Source organism: Sphaeramia orbicularis, chromosome 10 (genome assembly GCF_902148855.1).
Source record: "Sphaeramia orbicularis chromosome 10, fSphaOr1.1, whole genome shotgun sequence".
Taxonomy (NCBI): Eukaryota; Metazoa; Chordata; class Actinopteri; order Kurtiformes; family Apogonidae; genus Sphaeramia; species Sphaeramia orbicularis.
The window spans coordinates 32859320-32885436 of record NC_043966.1 but is presented as its reverse complement, the minus strand read 5'-3'; the positions used below and the strand labels follow the sequence as shown (position 1 = coordinate 32885436).

The 26117-nt window shown below is 39.8% G+C and overlaps 2 protein-coding genes across 8 annotated transcripts in view; one reads left to right on the top strand and one right to left on the bottom strand.

Moving 5' to 3' along the window:
- The window catches only part of pdlim7 (PDZ and LIM domain 7), a 38890-nt gene extending 18154 nt beyond the window's left edge, over positions 1–20736 (top strand). For 2 of the 5 annotated variants that reach the window (XM_030145638.1, XM_030145639.1), the window contains exons 5-14: positions 49–65; positions 1709–1750; positions 2339–2493; positions 3584–3620; positions 10625–10677; positions 10949–11192; positions 13525–13705; positions 13843–13963; positions 18960–19075; positions 19394–20736. In XM_030145638.1, coding sequence (XP_030001498.1) covers positions 49–65; positions 1709–1750; positions 2339–2493; positions 3584–3620; positions 10625–10677; positions 10949–11192; positions 13525–13705; positions 13843–13963; positions 18960–19075; positions 19394–19480 — 1053 coding nt within the window. In that variant the 3' untranslated portion in view covers positions 19481–20736. The remainder of the gene's footprint in view (positions 1–48; positions 66–1708; positions 1751–2338; positions 2494–3583; positions 3621–10624; positions 10678–10948; positions 11193–13524; positions 13706–13842; positions 13964–18959; positions 19076–19393) is intronic. The other 3 variants (XM_030145640.1, XM_030145642.1, XM_030145641.1) reach the window with 3 other exon arrangements.
- A 989-nt stretch (positions 20737–21725) lies between these two features.
- Positions 21726–26117, bottom strand: part of unc5a (unc-5 netrin receptor A) — a 155387-nt gene continuing 150995 nt past the window's right edge. For all 3 annotated transcript variants that reach the window (XM_030145812.1, XM_030145813.1, XM_030145814.1), the window contains one exon: positions 21726–25374. In XM_030145812.1, coding sequence (XP_030001672.1) covers positions 25209–25374 — 166 coding nt within the window. In that variant the 3' untranslated portion in view covers positions 21726–25208. The remainder of the gene's footprint in view (positions 25375–26117) is intronic.

Below are 26117 nucleotides of genomic sequence, written 5' to 3'. Positions count from 1 at the left end.
CTTCACTTTGACCTGTTTCTTTTTTGACTTTTCTTTTTAACTCTGCAGATGGAACCTGTTGGCAAGTTAGTAAAATCTTTTCTTTTACACTTCACTCTCACCCTTCATTACAGTGTCTCCCAACATGTTTCTCTTAGGCCCAATCCCAATTCACCCCTTGGCCCTCCCTCTTACCCCTACCCCTCCATTTTGCACGTTCACCTGTAGGGGTTGAGGTGTCCCGATTCTCAATGAGTCGTAGGGGAAGGGCTAAGGGGGAGGGCTGTTCCTCAAAACAGACATTTTTCAGGACCACACTACAATCGGAGAGGTGTGAGAAATCTCCCGTAATTTTGTTCGAATCATCAGCAAGATGGAGCTAAACACAGCTAAAAAGTACAGCAGTGTGATGAAAGAAACACACAAATGTACGTATTTTCTTTGTAAACAACTTAATCATTTGATTGACCATTAAATGTCATTTCAATGTGTTATAGACTACATTTCTGCAGTTTGCGGTTGATAGCCGCAAAAAGATGCCCAAAGCCCATGGAACAGACACAGTTACAGCTGCTGATGGCATGATGAATTCTTTCAGAAACAGAGTGTCTGTTTATAGTGGCATCGATGACTGCTGATGACGTAACAGGTCTCAAAGGGTTGTCTCATTTCACAGGGGAATATTTCAACCCCTACCACTTACAACTCTGTTTCAAGGGGTAGTGCTAAGTGCAAGGGCCAAGGGGGAGGGCCAAGGGGTGAATTGGGATTGGGCCGTAATGTTTTTTCTGAGAATGACTTTAAGAAGCTTGAAGGTGAGATTATACAGTCATTTACTAGTCAATAATGGAACAAAATATTGTGTGTGTGGGTTGCAGAAATGTTTTCTTGCTTTGCTGTTAATCATCTGGGAGCTTAGAAATTTATAACTCCCACTGCTCTGTTAGAAACCATGTTAGTAGATGGTAGTTAAAATAATTCATCTCTTAACCCATAAAGACCCAGGGGTACTTTTCTGGCCGTTCCCAAGTGAATTTTTTTTCGATATTTAACCTTTCTTAAGGGATTTATCAACATTTATTGCAATGTTATCCTCTTTATTTTTGTTTTTTCAGTGTAAATCATGTATTTACCTATATTTAATTCACTGATCATGTAGGTGTTCTTTAAAGCTCAGAGTAAATTCAAAGGTTATTATATCAAAACAGAGAAAACTGAAGAAAAAGTAAGGCTATTTTTTTTTTTTTTCAGAAATATGTCATTAACTGAACATAAAAATAAGTGTCTCCATCCATCGTCATTGATCCAATTCCATGGGTTTTACTGGTGAATCAATGTTGTAGAAGATGATGGTGTTTCCATGTTCATTATTGAGCCTCTGAACGTCCAAATGGGTCATATCTGATGACCATGAAAAGATGACAAACTGCATTTTACATCAATTATTTACATGTATTAATAGGATTAGTGGATCAACAGGTATTTAACAGTTGACATCAGTAGGTGGTTTTGGTTGACGGTGGACGTTTGGGTGTTTGTGGGTTAAACAGTATCATCCATAGTGTCATTCGTAGTGTTTTATAAGTCATTTAGGAGACATTGTTGTGGGATTAGTATGACTTAAAGCTTGATACTCATTTATAGTTAGTGTTGTGTTCATTAGAGTCCTTTCTTTTCTTTCTTAACTTCACATCGTCTGTCTATATTTGATCTTTGGTCTCTTCTTCAGGGCTGAACCAACTTACTATGATGATATATACCAAGCATCCAAGTAAGGCGTAGTTGCATGCAGACTGGTTTTTCAACTTAGTTTAGTTTTGTTGTGATAAATATGACAGACGAGCTTGAGTAGATTGACAGATTGTTTTTTGCAGAACAGAAATGGTAGCTCATTAGTAACCATTCATCATGTATTCTTTCTTGGTTTTTGATGAATGCATGGAGCTGATGGTCTGCTTTTGTGTTCAAATATGTTTGTTTGAGACTTTTTTTCTGCTGTTTCTTGATATTCATAAAAGTAGTTTTGATATTTAACATTTTTTCCTCACAACAAAACTGTGTGTTATAGCCTGACAGCCCCTCTCCTGTCAGTTCTAATGACTGCAAAATATATGGTCTTTAATGAGGTAATGTGCATTTATGAGAGTCTATAGTGTGCCCGTGAGAAATGCTACTAATGGCTGTCCATTACTTTGCTCAATGCGTGACTGCGATACCGAGCGGTTTTCCATTATATTGCATGATCTGTTCAGGATGTCCTCTATTTTCAAGGCCGCCTGATTAGCTGGGTTGGTGTGAGTGGGTAGATGGGGTTGTGTTAACCACACCTACCGTATGCTGCTGCTGGGTGTGTGTGTAGGCACGGCCTCAGGATGGAGAACATGGCCTGTTTTATCCCCAATGACCGCAGCAAGAAGAGGCTGATCGAGGACACAGAGGACTGGCAGCCGCGCACTGGCACCACCCAGTCCCGCTCCTTCCGCATCCTGGCCCAGCTCACAGGCACCGACTTCAGTAAGTCGGGCCCGAGGCCTGGCGCAGTCAGGACCGTGACGGGTTTCTCTGTTAGATCAGGTCTAGTCCTCAGACAGATCTGCTGATCTGATGTGATCCGATCATAGTGAGAGTGACAGTCAAATGAGTGACATCGCAGCAGGTAGATGACAGGGACGTCCTTTTTTAAATGCAAGAGCCTCAAATGTCTGCTGGGTTGTCATATTCACTGACAGCATTGCAGCTTTTTTCCATAACTATAATAGTCTGACAAATCAGTTATTCATTTAGATGTGACATTCACAGCAGAAACGATGTTAAGTATGGGCCAAACTTAGTAAGGACTCATTACAGGAAAAAAATTCCAAGGACTCTTTCATAATCATAACACAGATTAAGAATGCATTTGTACTCTCAGGTGCCATTAGCGTTATCTGAAATATTTTCAGCCTAAATTATTCAGACATTTTTCAAGATGATAAACAGAAACACACCAAATAGAATACAGTTAATGGCACTTACAGTAAATACTTTCAAATATAATTTAATTTTATACAAATTTTGACTGGAATATTACAAAGACTGGAATAGTTGTAATAAATTCAAATATTTCAAGTTACCAGACTGAAGCTGATTTTGAGTAAGTGCTTCAACTGTGAAACCTAAAAATAATGGATATAATAGACTTTTTGCTGCTTATCAAGCCATTAGCAGAAAGCTTTAGTGATTAGTCCTGTTGCTTCAGAATATACTTCCCATGCCTGGCACCTAGCTATCCTGTTAATACACCATAGTGAGCAGCAGGACCAGTTCAGTCACAGTGTCAGTGAGATCCCAGCTTCTGTTGGCTCTATTGAAATAATGGACACTGTATGCTTGTTTTACTGGCACAAATGAGTCTTAAGTGTAGATAATGCACCTTTGATTATACATGGTTCCCTACGTCTCGCTTTAAGAACCACTGAAGTAGAGGATTAACACCTAAAAGAACAAAACCATTTAATTTACTTGTGTATTAAGTGGGATGTGGTTCAGTGTTTGATCGTCTGTGAAAGTGGAATATGTGGATTCAGTGAGGGATTCTGATGTGTCTCTCTCCTGGATCTCTCAGTGCAGGACCCCGACGATGAAAACATGAAGAGGTCCAGGTAAAAACTGAATGCTGTTTTGTCTCTGTACGGTGCTGTTTGTTGTTGTGTTTGTGCACCTGAGAGCGGACATTCACATTTACATGTAGTCATATCTAACTGAAGGAATTGTACTGCATGTGTGTTGAACGTCCTTTTTATCATTAGTAAAAGTTTAGTTTACCTCCTTTCCTGATCACTTAATTTTTTACATTCCATTCCTATCGTATCTTTATTCTGCCTGTGCACAAGTGTTCTTCCTCCACATCTTTCAGTCTTAATTTTTTTGTGCATTTTACTGCTCTCTCCTACTCCCTGTTCTCACCTCTATATTCTGTTTCCCTCCTGTCTGTCTGTTTTATATCTGTTGCTTGCAATCAGGGAAAAGTTCCTCACTGAGATTCAGAGTCCTCGCTATGCCCGTTTGAGGGATTGGCATCATGACAGGTCTGCTCGTGCCCTCAATATCAAATCCTGAGCAACATCTCGGGCGCCACAGGATGCAGAGTCCAGTCAGAGCCTGCTAGCGATAGCAACACCGCAACCACTACGTGAAGATAGCCGACCATCCAATGGCAGTTAACATTAACATTCAGATCAGGTGAAAAGGAGGTTTTGGGGAAAAAAAACCAAAAGCAAACCAGAAGTTAAAGTAATGTAGCCAAGATGACAAAGCCCAAAGTGGAACCTTGCATACTGAGCCTAAGTGTAAGAACTCCCTCTGAATTTCAGACTTGATGATTGTTGACAACACTGTGGACCACTGTGTCTGTGGCCCTATTTTCCATTTCACACTGCGTTACTTGGAGTAAGTTAGTGGGAAGATGGGAAGGAGGGGTCTCAGCAGTGGGAAGCGCCTTTCTGTTTGTTATTCTTCTTCTTTGATTGTGAACTTCAGACTCTTCTTTGATCCCTCTCTCTTTCTCTTTCTTTGCCATTTCCATTTATTGACTGTATCCTTTTAGACTTTTCATTTCTGATCCCCTCATCTTGTAGGCTTCTCCAACTATTAAGAAAAACAAGGAAGATAAATCTGTACTTGTGTTTTTTCTGCTGTCATCAAAAATATAAAACATCTGGAAAAAAAGAAACTCCTTGCTCCTCTGGTCTTTCTTCAGTGTTTCTCTTTCTGCTTTTTGTCAGGGTTCATAATCAACTCCTGTTTCCTTTTCTTCCTCCATTTGAGTCAAAACCTAACATCGTATCTACCCAGTACAGTGAACAAAAATCTATACAGGCATGAATTAATGGGAGGGCCGGCTGGAAGATCAGAGTTCAAGGTTTACTTTTATTGCCTCTGAGAGAAAATTGTTGTGCAGTCAGGTATAAAACAACAAAAGGGATACACGCATTCATGGAGTGTGGAGGTGCTCAGTGAATAATGTGGTTCATTGCACCAAGCTTTCAGTTGTATCGAAGTATATTTACCACATATTAAAAATGAATGTAAGCATGACAAAATTCTACACTGCGACTCAATGAAAACACATCATGTTGAAGATTTGAAAATATTTTACTATATATCCTGAAAAAAAATAATCAATGTCTCAGTGTGGGCCCTTTGTGGACACTGCTTATCATACACAGCGGCCATGGCCTGGTGGTGCTGGACGAAACTGGCAAATGTGGATTGATTACAACTAAACTGGTTCGCTACAGCTCTGGGATACATGATGACATTCCTTATGTGTGAGGCTCGGCATACTGAACATTACAGAATACTGTACACTATATTTGGGTTTGGCTTTATATATAGACTGTCTGTAAAGAGATGTCCAATCCTTAATTTCTATCCTAACAGTAAATGTGAACAATGGCATGCTTTTGACTTTTGATAAATACATCAGTCATTGAAATGTGAAATCTCAGACTATTGTGTCTAGACTTAATGAATGCGGCACATCATGAAAGGCACAGACAAGATAGTTTACAAAAATAAATAAAAATGGTGTAATGTGTTTTCATTGACTGTCAGTGTATTTTTAGAGGTCAACCAGTTGTTGTGGGCAGGACAGAGAGGGTTGGTGTGTTTATTTATGCATTTAGATCCTCTTCAGTTACTACTTTATTAAGAGTTTTTGTTCCTGGGGATTGAAAGGAAGACCAAACAAGACATTCATACATTTTGTTGACGGCAACAACACGAAATAAAACATGCAATATTTAATTACAGCAAATAATAGAATTATTTGGTTGGATATAATCGGAAATTGTTACATTAGCAGATATCTCCACGTTGTGATCACGTGTAGTCTGAGCTGATGTCCCTCTGAATGATGGCTGCTTTTAATTTCTTTTTTAAGCTAATTTGGGTTAAATCTAGTGGTCGACTGTTCCATATTCATGTGACCCAGTTTTCTTTTAAAGCATTAATTTTTGGTAAAGGTAATATGTCTGGGATCATAACTGTCTGTCATTTGTCAGTGAGTGCATTAGTATGTTTTAACCCAGTTTTATTCTTATAAGCTGAACCAGACTGTGTTTTCTTTAAACTCATCCATGACATTGTGACATGCATTCCCTCTACACTGTTTCTCATTGAAGGATTCAATGACAAATTGCCTGCAAGTTGGAAATAGATCTGTATAACGTGCCATTTGCATGAAATACAACAGATAATAATAACAGCAGATTATTTGCCAAATTGCAGTCACCACCATATGACATTTTGTCAGTCGTCACAGTCAGATATTTGCAGAACTGCCTTAATGTAACCTCCTCACTGTGGAAGGTGACAGATGTCAGCGGCTTCTTGCTCCAAATGAAATCAAAACCAGATGCTTTGTCTGCCTCCACTCCTCCTCGATGCTCAGGTTGATGCATCCCACAGGAGAGGAAACAAAAAACAACAGGTGAATCTGAAATCAGAGGTGTAAAAAGTGAACAGGAAGTGTCAAGGCAGCGTTCCATGGGGTGCCACTCTGCAGCATGTCCAAAAACAGACATTGGAAGTAAAGAGGAGGAAAGAAAAAAAAAATCCTGTGTGTTTTATGTAGTATTGGTGCACCTGCTTCACACTGAACCTCTCGCCTTGCAGAAGTGAAAGGTGGGGGTGGGGGTTGAAAGCGGTGAAAATGTCAAGAAAACATGATCCGGGCTGCTCCAGGTGGGAATAAACCGTGCAGAGGATGTACTTTAATTTGCACCTGCAACCTTCATCAGAGTGAGGTGCAGCCAAACAAATGTTCTCAGAGGAGGGTGTGAAGCCAGCGCCACCAGTACCATTGTCTTGCAGGGAAGCACGACATGGGAGCACATTCCAGGTCGCCGTGTTGACCACAGTGTTATTTTGTGAGTCGTTAGGTAGAATCCCAGAAGACCGTGTGGGTGGAGAGCAGCTGACCCAGGGTCTGTGTGTCAAACAGGCTGAAACAGAGTTGTTCTGTCCTTTGTTTGACCTGGCCACTGGAGATCCTTCCCACTCTACCACCACTTTTAACTCAATCTGTTTTGTTGCAGTTTCTTTGCAATCTCCTTGTGGGTGTGGGGGGGTGGGAGTTGGTGGGCTGCATTTCCCACCTTAATTCAGAAAGATTGAACTTCCTCTCCGTTAGCAGCCCTGCAAGTCTTGTTACTGCAAAGGGATTTAAAGCAAAGGGTATGCTGTTTTGAAAATAGCACACTGTTTTTACGCTTGTTGCTAGATTGCTCCCAGCTGTAGGTGTATAACTTCCACCTCTGTAACTTTTTGTCTTGCATTGTTTGGATTTTGTAGGGTATAATTGATAGGCTGACTTAACCTGAATCAGGCGATGCTACAGAACAAGTCTTTTTCAGGATAATTCCCTTACATTTTCTTCTCTTTCTTTGCAAATGAGAAATTATTTCATCATCTTTCATTAGTGGATTGTAGATGGCATAGTTGATGATGTAAACATGATAGATGCCTAAGGCGCTGTTATATTTGTTCCCAAGATAAGACGTCTCCAGAGCTCACTGTCTTGGCTCAGAAGTTGTTTTTCTGTCACAGTCATGGTTTGAAGATTTTCTGAATATAGTTACGCTTGCTGCGGGTAACAGAACTTTGAAATGTAGAAACAACTCTTTATTTCAACTGTTCTACACATGCAGGCTTCAAGGGAACCTCCTCTGCATCCATATCTGACAGCTAACTCTGTGACTGATGCCAATCAATCTAAGAGTGTGTCGAGGTCTCCCGCTGCTGTCATTAGAGGCAGAGCTCTTAAAGCCCGGGTTAAAAGAATTCACTGATTTTGTTTCTGAACATAAAACTGTGAGGCACAAAGTATTGAGTTGAGGAGTTAAAGAGTGTTGTGTAGGATTCTTGGGATGGGACCGGAAATCACAGATCGCTGGTGCACTGGAGCAAAAATGATTATGCCCCCCCCCCCCCCCCCCCCCCCCCCCCCAAACATAAAATGAAACCTAGAAAACGTTAGCATCAGTGATTCTCCTGCTCTAATAACAGTCAGCTACATAAGACTGGGAATACACAGATGAATACTATCCTCTATATCAGGGGTGTCAAACATATGGCCTGCGGGCTAAAACCAGCCCCCAAAGGGTCCAGTCCGGCCTGCAAGAGGAATTTGTGCAAAAAATGACTGACAACATTAAACATCAAGGGTGTTGAACTTGTTTTAGTTCAGGGGCCTGATGTGATCAAGTAAAAGAAAAGCAAAATAACTTAGAAGTAATGAGAACAAATTTTCTCCTTAGTTTAATGAGAAAAAAGTTAAATTACTTTATAAAAAATATTAGTGCTGTCAAACAATTAAAATTTTTAATCAGGTTAATCACAGGGTTGCTGTGGATAAATTTGAAATAATCACGATTAGATATTAATTTTTAATCTATATTAATCATGTTTCATTTTGCATGCGCAAACAGACTTATGAAAGAAGGGAATAAATATGCATTTAACGTGTTTGTTGCAAGAATCCCTAACTAACGTGTGCTTTGTGTTAATGTGGTATTTTAAGATGGAAGTGCTTCGGTACATAATACTTTATATCCGTCATGGGGGGTTTTTTGTCCTCATATTTCCATCCAGAGGGCCAACGTGCTGTTTAGAGTCTTCCATCTTTATGGGTTGGTTCTGCTGCCTGTCACTACCAGATCAACTGCCCATTTGTGCATATGCGACAAACTGCCCCAAATGTGTTGCCAGAAACGTTCAGAGTCATTCTGCGCTGCATATGGGTTAATTGTGTTACAGTTTTTAATTAGATTAATCATGATGATGGCTTAATCTGTGTTAATGCATTAATTTTGACAGCCCTAGAAAATGTTAACATTTTTCACAATAAAATGTGAATAACCTGAACAAATATGAACCTGAAATTTGTAAAAGAAAAATAAGTGGAATTTTAACAGTATTCTGCCTGTTATTAAATGTTCTGTGCATTTGTAGATCCACTATGATCTCCAAGTTATGTTAATAATAAGATGAGACGTGATATTGTTGAAATTGCACTTATTTTTCAGAAACAATTTAAGGTTGCATGGTTCAGGTTTTAATGTTTTCATAATGTAATTTTACTTTTTTCCACTCCAAAATAATAATTATTTATAGGTTATTATGCTTATAATTTCACTGGTCCAGCCCACTTGAGATCAAATTGGGCTGTATGTGGCCCCGGAAAGTAAATGAGTTTGACATCCCTGCTCTGTATAATATATATCAATAGTCTAAGTCTATTCTTAAGTTTTGTTAACTTGTATAAACGGGAGGGAAAAAAATTATGTTGCGGGCAGAGGAACATGGCTGATTCTGGGTCAGTGTCAATAAGAAGGCACCTACCGATTTAAAAAAAAAAAAAAAAAAAACGTCTAATTTAAGGAAAATTATTGCTTAGATTGACATCTATATTAGCCCATTTCTAAATTACTGTCACAAAGCATGGAATCTGTTGAAAGAAATATATTTTTACATAAAGTATTGATGTAAAACCCCGTCTTACTTGTCTAGTGTAGTTTGTCATAGATGAGGACTCAATGGGTCTGTGGATATCGAAGCTTCTAGAAACAAATTTTCATTTTTCTATGATTATATTAATACAAACTAGAAGAAACACTGAAATCCAATGAAAGAAAGCTGGTCATTATTTTTCTACACAGTGGGGTAATGACATCTGGTACATTAATCAAAATTTTTTGATTGCTGATGTGTGATTCATTTATTTTAGGCTTCATAAATATTTGAACAGATGATTGCAGTTTTTCCAATAGCCTCCATGCCAGTGCCAAATTGCATTACTACACTAGACAAATACATCTTCTTACTTCTTTTACTTTACTTTATTAATACTTCTTTTATTTTAATCAGTCTGTTTTCACATTACCATTTTTTTCCCTAAAATATGCTATATAAGCTTAGTTTTTCTTAAAATGATGAGATCCTGAAATAAGATGTTTTCTCTAGTACATTAGAAGGTAAGAAGTATTTTTTTCTTTAGTGAATCCAGGGTGTTTCTGTATCAAACACATATGCCATTTTCAGGCCAATACTGAGTCCAATAAAGCTGCTACACAGAGAATGTTCTTCCTCTTCTTTGTAGTTTCACAGCAGTTGGCGTCCTTTAAGTTGCATCACTGCCTCCTTCTGGATTTGATCTTCCACTATTGCACTGTCTGTTACAGTCCTGTAATTAGTCCAGTTGCTTCAAAAAAATCTAAACATCAATCTGACAGAGCATCTGTTGCAGGTCATATTAGTACACTCAGGGAAGGCTCATTCCCTGTGTTGCTGGTGAATACTGCTCATTTTTATATCCACTTATTTTTAACATTATGTCATATACTTGACAACTTCTTGATCATTTGAATGTGTGAGTAGTTAATAACACGTTTTCTTTCAAACACAGGATGCATGTTTATTATTGCTTTACAGGGTCTTTAACATGATTCGATTCAGTGGCAGAATGTCTTTACTGAATGCACATGATGGTGCTCCTTGGTCACCATTGATTATGAGAATTACATACATTCGCTGAGTGGTAACCATGGTTACAGAGAGCTTTGTGCATGTGCACCTTTTCTAATTAGTCATTTTCTCCCTACAGCCTGGAGCCAACTCCCTCACCTGCCAAGGCCCAGGCTGCAAATAAACCAGATGGTGAGTTTCTGCTCCTGCTGATGCGTAAAAAGAAACCCAGCAGGATCCAGCACTGAGCCGGTAGAGGCCCTGCTAATAGACTCTTATTAAGTGTCAATACATGAGGATCGGCAGCAACAACATGACACACAAAAGTGTCACAACAGACATCTGGAGGGAGTAGATATTACCTAAAAATGTGCCCCTCCCCCCCATCTGTGAAATTATTCAAAGTCACAGCCAAGTTTTTGCAAGCGCTGCAAACACATCACCTTTGGTTTTTCTGGCCCAGGCTCCAAGACAGCAGCTGCAGCTGCAGGCAGCGCCGCTCCATCCAGTCGACCACCGTGGGTCACAGACCCCCATTTCGCCGACCGTTTTCACCCAGACAAAACCAGCACTGTTGTGACCCAGCACCAGCAGCCGGTCCAGCCCACGCCCATGGAAAACCGGAGCTCCATTGTGCAGGCGGCACAGCAGGCACCCGAGGACAGCGGGAGGACCCCTGTATGTGGCGCCTGCAACAAAATAATCAGGTGGGAATACACAGCTACTGCACTTTGATGGTTTCATTTTGTATTTTGTTGTACAAAGAAATAATATTTGCACCTGTCAAATCTTGCAAAAGAAGTGACAGATCAATTTAGACACTTCATAACAAATGGTGTGTCTTCTTCTGATTAAATCAGTCAGCATGATTAGAATCATTTAGAGACGTCTTGTTAGTACCATGGAGACGGGCATTACACTTACTTGGATCTTAACACACACGGTTCACAGATAATATGAAAAATAGCTGTTCTAATTCTGGCCACAGTTACGGCAAAAGGTCCTCAGTAGAACTCTGGAAAATATCATCTGGAAATGTCCACATTCAAGGTGTTAACTGTATCATATATCTAACTATATCAGAATTGTGTTGCGTATACAATGACAATAAAAGGAATCTTGAATCTATGCTAAAAATATGAGTTGCATAATTTGAGTGGTTTCTGAAGTATAGACAATGTAATGTCTATACTATTTATATATCTTTCTGTTTTTCTGAATCTTCATCACCATGAATCAGCCATAAAAATAGTCTCTTATTGATGTATGATTCATAGAAGGGGATGAGTCATCACCAGTTCACTTTAATACTGGGAGGGTATTCTTACCATCCAAGCGTAGCGGGACAAATCATAAACAAAGACACTGCAGACTTTGTTTATGAAAAAAAAAAACAACTTTCCCACCCAGTCCGGATGTGAATTGTCTTTATTCATTTCTGTTTTTGTTGTCGGCATATGAAATGCACAGCAGTGTGTGTTTATCATCTGTTTTCTTTTTCTTAATATTGTCATTTTTATTAATAAGAATAAGAAGGAACTCACGGCGAGCAAATATCCACTGTTGGAGCCAAAATACATTTTTGTTTGTTTATTCCTCTTTTTTATTTTGACTTTAATTTAATAATTGTTTAGTGGGTGTGCCTGTAATGATTGCCACAGGGGCATCTCATCATAGGTGTTGGTTTGGGTGTGGCAAACTTACATATACCTGCTGTGTGAGGTGGGCAGTGTGTGTGAGGACAGCCCCAAACAATTTTCAGACTGTGAAACCGTGGATTGAGTTGGTTGGTGTTTTCAGTGTTTTCTTTTGTGTTAAAGAGCCTTTTTTGTTTATTTGTTGAACGGATATGGAAAGACAGTTGTCACTTATAATGAACTCTTGGACTTGATATTGCTGAATCAATGGATTGGCATGTCCAAAGAAGACAAAGAAACCCAGCCAGACATTCATTTATGCACGTGTCGAAAATGCAACAGGTTGAACCCTTCCACACCGTAGTAGTGGCTAAAGGTAAAGCCACTACATCCACCAAGGCAACTAAATTTACCACTCCAACATACTGGGAAATGTGCTCAACATTTTAATTTTGGAAAACAACAGTTTAAAGGTACCAGATACATCAGAAAATCATCTTCTCTGACTTTCAGTATATTTGTGCCACTTAATCTGTACAATGTATGTGAAAAATTGGAAAGAAGACGATATGATTTTTTTAATATTGGCAAAAGGGACTTTTTCAGGACGCTGACGTTTGACGTGGGACAACCTTTAATTCTCTGTAGTTTGAAAATAAGTCAGGATGGCTTGGCCAAAATTTCAGACAATAGACTGCTAACAGACAGACAGACCCCGCCTCTGCAGGAGTTACATAAAAGAATTAAAGTTTTTTTCTGCAACATAAATGAAGTGAATGAAAATAGAATTGCAATTTAACTTTCATTTCAAATCCACAAATGAAAAGGCAACAAGTACATTTAGCCAAGAATTGATTTTTCTTTTTGCTATATTGAACCCGTTTTTCTTATCTATTAAAAATAAAGTGTTCTACTCTTATTACTGAAATACAAATTGCCTCGCCACACGCTGAAAGATTCCCAGCAGGCAGCAGCAGCAGCTACTTCTCACCTGCAAGCTTATCGTCATCAGTCACATTCTTATTAACAGAGAATAATAATAATAATAATAATAATAATAATAATAATAATAATGATAATAATAATAAAGGCTAAAATAAGGGCTTTGTAAAACTTGTGTTAGAGTGGTGTTAATGCTGGTCATATCCTCCAGCAGATCCAGTAGTGTATTTTTGTCCTCTATAGGGGGCAAAAGTTTCACAGCTTTACTTAAAAAAAACAAAAAAACAAAACGTATCCACTACAAAGGACATTCCATTAAAAAAAAAAGTTTACTGTTTCCAATCACAGTTATTATTGAATGTAAAAAAGCCAAACCTTTTACTTGAGCCTATGTTGAGTTGTGTGTGTTTTCCCTGTGAGGTTCAATCTCTAGTGATAATGTGGTGGGTTTTTTCCACAGGGGGCGTTACCTGGTAGCACTGGGACGGTCCTGGCACCCGGAGGAGTTTACGTGTTCGCAGTGCAAGGCGGTCCTGGAGGAAGGGGGCTTCTTTGAGGAGAGGGGGTCTGTCTACTGTACCAGCTGCCACGATAACAGATACGCCCCGAACTGCGCCAAGTGCAAAAAGAAGATCACAGGGGTAAAGAGGCGCTAAGGCGAACACAAACCAGAACCTGTTTGAAAGAGGACATTCATTCTGTTTCACACATACGAAAATATGCATGAAAAATAGCTCTAATTCATCATCGGCTGATAACCTTTTCCTCGTCTCTTCAGGAAATCATGCATGCCCTGAAGATGACCTACCACGTTCAGTGTTTTAAGTGTGCAGCCTGCAAGACTCCCATTAGGAACCAAGCCTTTTACATGGAGGAGGGAGAACCCTACTGTGAGAGAGGTAACACACTGAACTGCTGAACTGTAGTACTTGGCACATTCACAATATGGACAAAAGTATTGGGACACGTTGAATTCAGGTGTTTTTCTAACAGGGGTCTGGGATACAAAATAATGACAAATGTCATGATATAGTTTTATATTGTGATAAATGTCATTGCGTTAGTTAGTGTTGTTACCTCTGCCAAGGAGGTTATGTTTTTGCAGGCGTTGGTTTGTCTGTCTGTCTGTCCGTGTGCAAGATAACTCAAAAAGTTATGGACAGATTTGGATGAAAATTTCAGGAAATGTTGATACTGGCACAAGGAACAAATGATTAAATTTTGGTGGTGATCGGGGGATGGGGGGCCACTGATCTTGCCTTGGCGGAGGTCTGCGCTCTGAGTGCTTTTCTAGTTTAAAATGCTATCTTTGCTTCCAAAATGCCTCAGAGATGGTTTTTACTTCATTTCTCTCAACATTGATTTTTTTTTTTTTTTTTTTGGATGTTTATATCTCAAATCAGCATGAGCAGCACATCTAACAAGCTGTAGCCATGATGTGTCCATATAGTTTATAAACATCAATAATTCCGGAAAGTTTAATGGGAGATTTTTCTTCCTAAGTGAGATGTGAAGAAAGTAGATGGTAAGTTGTGGCAGAAAATTATTATTTACAGTCAGAGCATGTAAATATGCTTTACAAATTTAGAGGTAGAACATTTAAAATCATAGTCATGGATTTAAAAAAATCAATGCTGAGAGAAATTAAGTTAAAAAACCATCTCTGTGGTATTTTGGAAACAAAGATAACAATTTAAACAAAACTAACCAATGCAATGATGTTTATCCCAATATAAAACTATATTATGACATTTGTCATTCTTGTTTTGTAACCCAGAACCCTGTTAGAAAAGAAACACCTGAATACAAAGTGTCCCAATACTTTTGTCCATATAACCCAAACACAGCAAATAAAACCATTTAAACCTAATAATGTGTGAAGCTGTGACTAGAAGAACTTTTGGATATCTTTTCCTAACATTCACCCTCCAGCCTGTCTAATACAGATGTCAGGATTCCTGTGTAAAAATCAGCACATGAAGGCCAACATTTTAAAGACATAATAAAAAAAGTGTAGCTGAAATGAACAATAACCTTATCTCAGTGCGTTTCACTCATTCACATGATTAAATGCAGCAGCTCCTGTTTCGTGAGATCTGCAAGCAGATGAACAACACTTCGCTTTCTGAGTTTGATAAAAATGTAACTCTAAACCTCAGGTGAAAGCAGGCTGCATTTCAAAGTATCGCTTCAATTTAAAAAAAAAAAAAAAGAGAGATATATGAAAGAAGGCAAAGCATGACCCAAATCCACTGTGTGCAGAATAAGTGTCAGAGCCAGCTGACAATATTTCAACCCGTGTAAGCCTCCTGCTAACTCTGCACTTGGATCAGGCTTTACACATTTATCATGAATCTGCAGCGGGCCTTTTGTACTTGCATGAACAGAGGGAAACGTGATGCGCTGCCACACGGCGTTACCTTTGTGATAGAGCTCGGACAAAGATGTCACCGATTCTTTACAGTGTTATAAGACAAATTTAAAAAAACACATGCCCCAAAAACGCACAGCCACAGGGTGATGCAGAGGTCTCACCCACTGTTATTTTGTGATAAACACATTTTTTGTAACACTGCAGGGCCTCCTCTTTTGTTTCCGATGAATCATTTTCATATTTTTATCACATGATTTGTAAAACATTGCATTGTTATATTATTGCTGTGAGGCTTGGCACCGGGCCTACATTATGAATTTCTGGCTGCGTAGCACAGTCAATCATAAAGTGTGATGTTTTCATCTGCTCTAATCTATTTAGCACCAGTTTACTCCATACATTTCTCTATTGGATTTTATGAATGGTGTGTGCTCTTCTATTATGCTGTAAATGATTTAGCGGGGCTGCGTGCTTCTTGCTCACTTCTGAGGACTGCTGCTTTATCAGAGCTCCAGCCAGAACCTGAGTACTCATACTCTGAATAATGCCTTTAGTGCTGATAAACATTCTGCTGCCTCAGCATCTTTCAGGGATTGTGCCGCTCTCTCCTACTCACTCTTGAGGAGCGGCATTATAACCTGACACTTTCCCCAGAGCCGCTGTGATGAAAGAAACTGGCAAATCCAGTTAAGTATCTGGAGCAATTTCCCCTCATCCTAATCCCTCTCTTTACGCTGTGGAAGGGCACCGGCGCACAGTGGGCGGACCAAATAATGTAAACACCAAAATATCCAATGTCCAATGAGGAGAAGGGAAAACGTCTGGCACCGACCGTCTTTATCGCAGACATTCACGTCTGAAAAGTGCGTGAGCGGCGAGAGTTTTCTCATTTTGTAGCTGAAAAGCACAACGTCTCAAAAAGGTTAAGTGATGTTTACATCTGACTGTGGAGGATGTGAAGGACGCTCAACTCCAACCTGAAGAGGATAAAACCATTTTTAGAGCCCGTCGAAGGTCGTGTATGTGTGTGTCGTTTGTGTGTCTTGTGTGTGTGTGTGCATGTGTGTGTGTGTGAGTGAGTGAGAGAGTGAGTGAGTGAGAGTGAGAGATACACAGATCTAGTGTCTGATTTAATGCAATCACTGCTAACACACACACACACACACACCACTTTTGTTCCTGTTGGAAATGAAAATCAGAACGTTTCAAGTCTTTACTGTGAAACAGAAATGACAGGAATGAGCTGTTTACAGTTCTTGAGAATCTAAGTCTTCTGTAAGTCTATTAATCTCACCTCTAACTATAGTTCAGCCTCAGTTTCCCATTTTCAGACCCATCACCACTCTGTTAACACTGTGCCAGTGCTGTACATCAGTCTGACACCACTACTGGTCTGGAATGCAGGTAAAGGTTCTCTGGATTCTTTGGCCTGTTCTTTAACTCTTAGACCTGGAGCTGTTTTTGTGGTGACTTACAAATGTATTTATCACCATTTATTAGGCTTAGACTTAGACTTAGACTTCCTTTATTGTCATTGCACAAAAAAAACACAGCAGTGAGATTTTGGCAACGAAATGCCGTTGCTTGGCTTCCAGAATCCACAGAATTAAAATATGGTCTATATAACTTTAAAAACAAGCTAAAAATAAATGAGTGCAATAGATGAGTGCAATAAATGAGTGCAATAAGGAATAAATAGATAAACAGAATGTAGACAGCAGAATAAAATAAAATAGTGCAAAACGGAATAACCAGTATAATTTGTGTAAACAGAACAGAAACATTGTAGCAGCTGGGGGGGCTATTGCACAAACAGGAGGTAGTTATGGCGCATATTTTTTATATTGCACAGAAATAATGTCCATATAGAAAAGGTGCACTGAGGTAAAGTTGTCCTAAAGTTGTGTAATAGTATCCTGTATATTTTGCATTTTTTTTCATTGAAAATCAGGTATTTTCCAATATTGAATTAACAGATTGTGTAGATCAGGGGTGCCCAACCCTGGTCCTCCAGATCTACTATCCTCCATATTTTAGATGTTTCCCTCTTCCAACACACCTGATTCAAATGATAAACCTATCATCAAGCTCTGCAGAAGCCTGATAACAACTGTCAGGTGTGTGGGAAGAGGGAAACGTCTAAAACATGCAGGATAGTAGATCTCGAGGACCGGGGCTGGTGACCCCTGGTGTAGATGATCAGTAAAATGTCAGAGGAAATCCAAAGGTTATCATATAATACCCCTCAGCCAGTCAGATTCTGTTGAAAGTTACTGCCCTATAATTTACATTAATTATCTTTGTGTAAGTTTGGTGCTGAAATCTCAATGCATTCTTAAGTTAATGTGATTATGTCATTGAAAGGACATGTCGCCATTTGACCTTGAAAAAGTGGGTCAAGGTGATCTATTTCCAATAGGCTTCTGCTCCATACCAACATGCATCCACAGTATAAAACTGGTGCTGATATGTCAATGAATTCTTCAAGTAATGTGATTACGTCATTGAATGGACAGACAGATGGACAAATGACAAAATGATTCCAGTACCCCTTAGGCCTGAAGTTGGCCGAGGGGTAAAAACTGAAGAAGTGACTATTTTATGTAAAAACAAGTGTTTACAATCACTGTCCAAACTCCATGGGTTTTAGTGGTGAATGTTGCAGAATATTATGGGGTTTCCATGTTCACTATGGAGTCTCTGAATGTCCAACTGGGTCAAATCTGATGATGATGAAAAGCTGAGAAACTACATTTTACCTGAAGTATTTCAGTGTTTTGATAATATTAGTGGGTTTAAAGGGTTAAACCATTTTACATCAGTAGATGCTTTTGGTCACCGGTGGCTGTTCAGCTGTTTTAGGCTTTTATATGTTGGATGACGCAGAGCGCAGGATGCAGCGGCAGCGCCTTTGCAAAAGACCGTCAGGAGAGAAGTTATTTTTCTGGAACATGTACGTATGAGGAACGATGACTAAATCCTTACAAAAAACCCATCTTTGTCAAAATGTGCTGTTTTCAGTGTGGAGTCACAGCCTGGAGGTGGTTCTTTCATGTTGCGAGGGGGACTTTGAAAACGTTAACATGCAGATAGTGAAAAGTATGAACAACTGAAATGGTCACATTTATTCCCAGACAAGCTCAGCGTTACTGTTGAACCCACTGGGCTGCATCAGTGACTGAACCGCTGATACATCAGCTCAGTCTGAGTCCGTTTGCTTTAGTTCAGACGGTTCATGGGAGTTCAAGTTCATGTTAATCTGCTCAAACAGGGAACATGTCAGTTTGCATGTGTGTCTGAGTCTAACTCTGATTAGAGTTAGACCAGCTCTGTATGTAAAATGTCATGAGATAACTTTTGTTACGATTTGGCGTTATACACACAATTTGACTGACAGATGGACATTCATCTTTGTGAAGGGTTGGGTTTCAGTCCCTCTCAGATGCCTTTTTATTAAACTTAGTCCATGGTTTTGTTTCAAAGGTTATTTCATCTACGTCTCCTCACCTCTCTCTTTCCAGACTATGAGAAGATGTTTGGCACCAAATGCCACGGCTGTGACTTTAAGATTGATGCTGGGGATCGCTTTCTGGAGGCCTTGGGCTACAGCTGGCACGATACGTGCTTCGTCTGTGCCGTAAGTCATTTTGATTGATCTGTCCGTCTCTGCGGGTCTCTTTGCCCCATCTCCTCTGGCAGGTCCAACACAATGCCACCTGAAAAACCTGCCTCCATCTCTGGACTTGAGGTTTTTTCTACCCGTGTCTGTCACTGTCACCACCGCTGTTTCATTCTGTGACGTAAACATAAACTAAACGCAGTCAAGCAGATAACGTACATCTTCTCTAGCCAACAGGAAACAGTGTAAATTCACAGCAGTGTGAAGGTCTGATATCAACTCTTACCCTAGTTTCTCATTCGGTCTCTTTGTGTGTGTCTTCTTTCATCTTTAAAGCTCTGCCAAATCAACCTGGAGGGGAAGACGTTCTACTCCAAGAAGGATAAGCCTCTGTGCAAAGGCCACGCTTTTGCTCCAGTGTGAGATGGAGCTTCATCTTCAGAGGAAGCCACACTGCTCAGTCTTGCTCCTCTTTACCCCCCCTGCACCCTAAGGCACACGTTTGCATCTCCTATCCCCAACCCCACACCTAGTTACTCAGAGAAGACTTTTCTATATTTGAGACCTAGCTCTAGTTTCACAAACTAAACTTTGACAGTGCTTTTAAGACACACCCCATGTTCCTGTCTGTGTAACAAATGCTGTGTTTAACTGGAAGTAGTCAAGGAATGATCACGTCAACACTTAGGACTTGTTGACTTTTAAGATATTTGTTGTTCTTTAGATCTGGACATTAAAACCATCTCTGTGTTTCCTTTGGATTTGATTCAGTTCTCCCCGTTCCAACTAATCTCCCTCTCGTTCATCCTGAGGTCAGAGCAAGTCTCCATCTTCCAAGTTGGAGGAGTCATGAAGCCTCTAATAGTTCCACTCAGTGCTGTAATGATCTACCAGCGGTCCTGTGTTTAGTGGAGAGAAGTGGTGGCCTCATTCAGGACCCTCGCCCACTCAGACTCTGTGACTGCAGCACCTATTAATGTAATTGGGGTCCGGTCAGGCAGAATGGGGGGAGGGGGGGTCTCCTCTTTCTGCTCGACTGGAACTCTGCACCTCCACTCCACAGAAGCACTAACCGCTTCACTTACCACTTTGGCTCTCACAAATCAGAGCGCCATCATCACTGTGGGTCATTGAATAATCCTAAATTGATCTACTTATAATAGTCACATTGGGCGACAGAGGAAGCGCCGTTAACGCTTTTATGTCTGGCTTGTAAAGGTAAAGACATCGATAGAAGCTGAATGTCTTATTAGTCCTAAAAAACAACAGCCATAACATGTTTGCGTCCCTAATGTTCCCATAATCCTGATACTATTCCTTCGAGTACTTTCAAGCCATGAATATGTATTTATATCGCTTCAGAACGAGCCTGTATGTTGTTGTTTTAAGTGTTTTTATAGCTGCTGAAAGATTAAAATAAAATTTAGTAAAGCCATATACAGAACACTGGGCTCAACTGATTTCATTTTTGTGAACCATCTGCACGTGTTTCTTTTGACTTTGTGTGAAGAAACACGGCCAAAACAAAACACCTGATCCCCATGGACAGGACGCTAGACTTTTTTTATTAATGTTTGTGGTCTTGAGTATCTTCAAAAATAAAGCTTCCTACAGCGTGTAGATGTGAGAAAACCTCTGTAATGCTGTTGCATTTTGTCATTAAATGTGTCTGAAAGGAGTTTTGTTGTGTTTTAACGCCTCTTCACTGGCGACAGCGGCAGCCGCGTCACATTCTCATAAATGTGAAATCATTCTAGGGAAACATAGCACAAACAGCCACATGAATTCAAGGACTGATTCTTCAGAAGTAAGAGGTCAAAGGTCACTTAACTTGGGAATTCATCTTGGTCACAACAATTTCATATAAAACTATAAAAATTAAATAAAGCTTGAAGGTCTGCTTTACTTTGACATCCTGATGTTCTGCAAAAACACCTTTCTGTCTATTTAACAGGTTAACTCAAACAGGTGATGCACATGTGCTTGGATACTGAACTGCTGACAGGAAACCTGGGGGCCCACCCTTAAAATTACAGTCACTGTCTACATCTACTGTTACAGAGGTAAATGAGATCATGGACTAATTCTAGTTTCCTTTTAATGTCATACAGAAGGGGTGTCAAACATATGGCCCGTGGGATGAATTTGTGAAATGAAGAAATTTCACAAAAATAATCAAGGATGTTAAACCCACTTGAGATCATATTGGGCTGAATGTGGCCCCTGAACTAAAATGAGTTTGACATCCCTGTCAAAGTGAGCATGTCTCTTTAGTGACATGTAGTGGTGAAGCTGCAGATTTCAACTGAGTACTCCTCTCACAGTCCTCGACAGTGGCAGCTAGAAATGCAAAAGGGTCCAGTTAGAGTCAGTAGTTTTTGTCCATTCAGTTTTGTTTTTGTTTTTTTTACTTGTGGGAATAATAACACTGGTCCCTGCTAATATTGATGACATTAATGCACTTCATCCTCCAGACACAAGAAGTTCAATCCACTGTGGAAACATTGTGGACACACTGCCTTTACAAATTGTAAAGTAATAAAAACATTACATTTACACTGATTCTTACAAACAGAACCATTAAACACTTACATGAAGGTCAAGAACATTCACTAAATCATACATCATCCACAAAATTTAATTTGTGAAGTAAAAGGTCCAGTCCTTAATTTAACAATATATAATTTATTTACAACAATTTCAGGTTGAATTACTATACATACCTTTCTGAAATGTCATAGATAGATATATATATACATAAGGCCAAGTAAATACTTGAAAGCACTTAGAAACGAATTTCCAAAATTCTACCCACAAATCCATATCATTGTCCAAAAAGTACAGAAAATCTCCCTTAGCAGAAGTTTTCCATTGCCACAAAAGTTTTGACAACAATTTACATCGACAATAAGGAACACAAAAGGTTAAAAAACGGTCAAACAAACGAAACCCAAAAGGATTATACAATTGCATAAGCGCTGTGGCATGTAATAAATACAGCATTTTTGACTTGCAGAAAGGCAAGGAACATTGAATCAAGGAACTAAATAGAAAAACCATTCACAAGTACATAAGTCTATTGTTTTTAGTTGGAAAAGAAAACAGTTCAGTCAGTGACAGAGAGGTTGGCACACACCCAGTCCCTCACATACATACGCACGCACACACACACGTCCTTGACACTGAATATTAATGACTGACACAAAAAGTACAGTAGTGAGATGTTTCCATAACGGCGGTGAAATGATAAACCTTTGAACAAAGCATGTAGGTTGTTACTGACCCGCGTCTTACAACTGTCAGGACCAGATTTCATCATGACGGGAACTGGATTCATCACACACTTTAATCGCAGATTGGTAGATTTGTTGGACGAGTTAGATGTGAAGATGGATGCTGAGCATCCTGGCGGCTGGTGAATTACATTACTGAAATGTGCTTAGACAACACATCCAAGACAATGACGGGGGTGATAAAATTTCACACACAGTCTGACTGTACAACTGCCATGGCTCATCTAAACATGCTGTGTCAACACTGGCCTGTCAGTGTCCAAGAACCCATGTCCTCTCTGTCCAATTAGCCTCCACACAGTTCCAGTGCAGTGATTGGCTAAGCATTAGTCATTATTTCCACCTTGGTTTAAATGCTTACAGTTATACAAATAATTTGGGCAGACGTATGCAGAGTAAGGACAAACAGAATATGTAGAAACTTCCTGGAAAACAGTCTCTAAACCTTAACACTGCAGAAAGTCTTCAATGCTAGATCGCCAAAGAACAGTATATAGGCAAACACGTCACGGTTTAGACTTGACAAATGCTGCGCCAGTTAAGTGTCTTTTTTTGGCTTCATATTAAAATATAATTTACATTTCTTTACAAAGTGAGAAAATAACATGACATATACTGTGAAACTGCCAAAGACAGAAGCGAGAAAGTGAGAATTTATTCTACACTAGCTGCGATCAGAACGGTGCTGAAACGATCCAAACGGAGACAACAGGTGGATGTGATGGCCTCAAATGATACTCAGAAAACTTTGGTTACCAATTTCACTGATATACATTATGTAAAGTGACAGCACGCGGCTGGTATAGAAAAAGTATTTACATATTAAATGTGTCGATGATCCATTTCAACATGAAAAGATGCATTTTAGGTGACATCACCATTTGATCTGAAAGGGGCTCCATCCACAATTAAAAAGATTTATGTCCCGGCATCTCACGAACAGCGGGTTTTAACGGGATTGAAAACATGTCTACATGTGCAGAGATGCCGAACAAAAGCAACTTCAGAGACTAAAAGAAAAAAGATATTTCTAAAAGACAGTTTTCTCCTATGACGTGGAAACACAAATGTACATTCCCAATATCTGACAATCATGAAACAGACTCCGGTGTGTGTTTGAGGTTGGAGCCACAGGAGCTGGTAGGATGGACTGGGATCAGATAAATAAGAGGGACCTTTAATGATGCGGGGGGGGGGGGCTCTCTTTACAACTTGAACAGACTTCACATGCAACCCTGAGGCAGACAGAGAGATCTATGGCTAATTTGGGATTGCTTGTACCTTGTGAAAGTATAATTACTGGACGCAAATAAACGCAATACGTTGGCTGATCTGATTTCAGGTGGAAAATGGATGAGGAAATGAATGCAAAGTTGAAAAATATCGATGCGTTTCTGCAGTTTGCGGGTTGTTAATGTGGATCTCCTGGATTACCGGACTATAAACAACAAAAAGCGAAGCGTCTTTTGTGAACAGAGGCGTGACATTATAAATAAGCCACTTTTAAGTGTCTCTCAGAGATTGGCGTTTCTCTGATGTGGAAATACTCTTCGCCTCTGACGTTTCTTTACAAGTTAAAGCTGTACAATCGTCCTCTGAAAGTAACTGTGAAGAAGTTGTTGTGGCTTGAGCAGTGGGCAGTGCTGTGTATTATTCACAGGGGATAATAACCCCTTTGGCCATGATTTTTATGTTGAACATCCTCTCTGCTACAGAATTAATGTAATCAAGGGGAAATGGCATTTCAGAAATGAGTTTTGACGACATTCAGGGTCCACGTACGCGGCTGAGGTGCCTTTCGGCCCTATGGCTCCTTCATTAGCTGTGGAATTTGAAGCTGAAAAATGCCACGAAGAACGACTGGTAATATACACGAAGATTTATACTGAAATAAACCAGACACGTTGAAATCAGCAGGCTTTAAATAGAAATGGCTTCTGAAATATGACTTTTAGTGAAGATATTACTCATTCCTCTCAAAAAGTTCAAAAAGCCCAAACCCCCTCGTATTGATTTAGAAGCAGGAAAGCTGTGAAGCGTCTCGCTGAATCAAGATGTCAAGATGTTACATTCACAGTAGTGATACCGGCTGGACTATAAAAATAAAAATAAAAAGAAGACGACTCACAAACAGGATGAGACGGTTTTTGTGGCTCTGACATACAATCTATTTAAAAGCTGCAGGTCCAGGGTGTGCTACAAGCCGTCTGTGTGTCCACAAACAGAATGAACACAGGGAAAACACACCACACACATGTGGCTACAGTGCCACTAGTTTTGGGGGCGGGGGTGTTTACAGACCCTGATGACCTGGAGGATGTGTTCAAACCTGCCTGTTGCATAAGTTGTCTGTTTCTCTTGAAACCTGAAATTTCTGGCACCTTTCGTCACAAATTCACATTTTGTTTATGTTATTTTTTTGTTGTTGTAATTTTTCCAGGATGGGCCATTGGTCAAAGCGTGGTTTGCATATTGCTCCTTAAAGCCAGACATTATGGCCTGTGTGGAGAAAAGGCATGAAGTTAATCTGCTGTTTGGGAGCAGAACCAGGGCTGTTGACTGATTCACAATGGGATCGTTTTTACTTTTATTCTTTTTGTTTTGGTGGTTTCATGAATACAATTCCCACACACTTGTACTTTCCCTTTTCATCATTTGGTTACTTTAAAAATGCTTTTTTCTCTTAAGACGGGGCGTTTCTACATCAACCCTTTTCCTCTAAACTGAACAAGAGGGACACGTGGACAGCTCTGCTCTTCTATTCCTGCTCCAGTTGTTTGTTTTTTTTGTGTGTGTTGTTGTGTTCTGTACTTTCCTCTGCACCAGTCTTTTGTTTTCCTTCCCCCCCTTTTTCTGGGTTAGCACTCGCCATCCGAGACCAGGAATATCATGGCTTCCTGTTTGCCAATGTCAGCCATGACGGTGGCCAGCTGGTTGATGTTGCCGCTGTGGAAATGCTGCGCCTCCCACAGGTCCAGAATCACAGAGGTTGGGCTCGCTTTGGATGCAAAGAAACTCATGTGTCTGCACAGAGGAAGCAAAGAAGAAGACACAAAAACACAAGAATCAGATTTTTTTCCTCACTTTTTTTTTTTCTTCAAGTCAAAAGATGTGCACATATCAGAACAGGCAGTCTCTCATTTTCTCTACACAGAGTCTTTTCAACCAGGTTTTATTGTTCCCCTGCATCTGGTAACTCTGTCAATGTCGACTTTTATTATGTGTTATATTGCTACATCCTGATACACCAGGTTGGAGCACTAAGTAAGAAAATAATAAAAGCTATAAGAATGCAGTCTGGTTCTAGAAAGTGCCATCAAATACACAATCTCTGGCAATTTTCATCTGAAGCTTAACAGCATAAGCCTCATTTTTCTTTATTTGATGTTGAAATTGGCTCTAAATCCCTTATAGCAAATCCTATATGGACTTTCACAGTTAAGTCGGAAGTGACCTTTTCCATTTTAGGAGCAGAACCTTTACGATCAAACCCAATCAATGACAACAAAGCAGTGGCCTCAGCCAGCTGGATATTTGATGTTGAGTGGGACCAGATCCCCGCGGTACCTGAAGACGCTTGTTTGATTTAATGGCCTTTTTCTGTTCTCCAACTGTCTGGGGCTTTAACTGTTATGTAGTGAACACATGACATTAAAAAAAAAAGAGAGCAGCATAAAACACTGGCACAAAGGGGGAACTGTGCTGGGAGAGTGTTTTGGAAGGAAGAGGAAGCCCTGAAAGTCCTTTCCACCTTGAGAAGGGTCAGA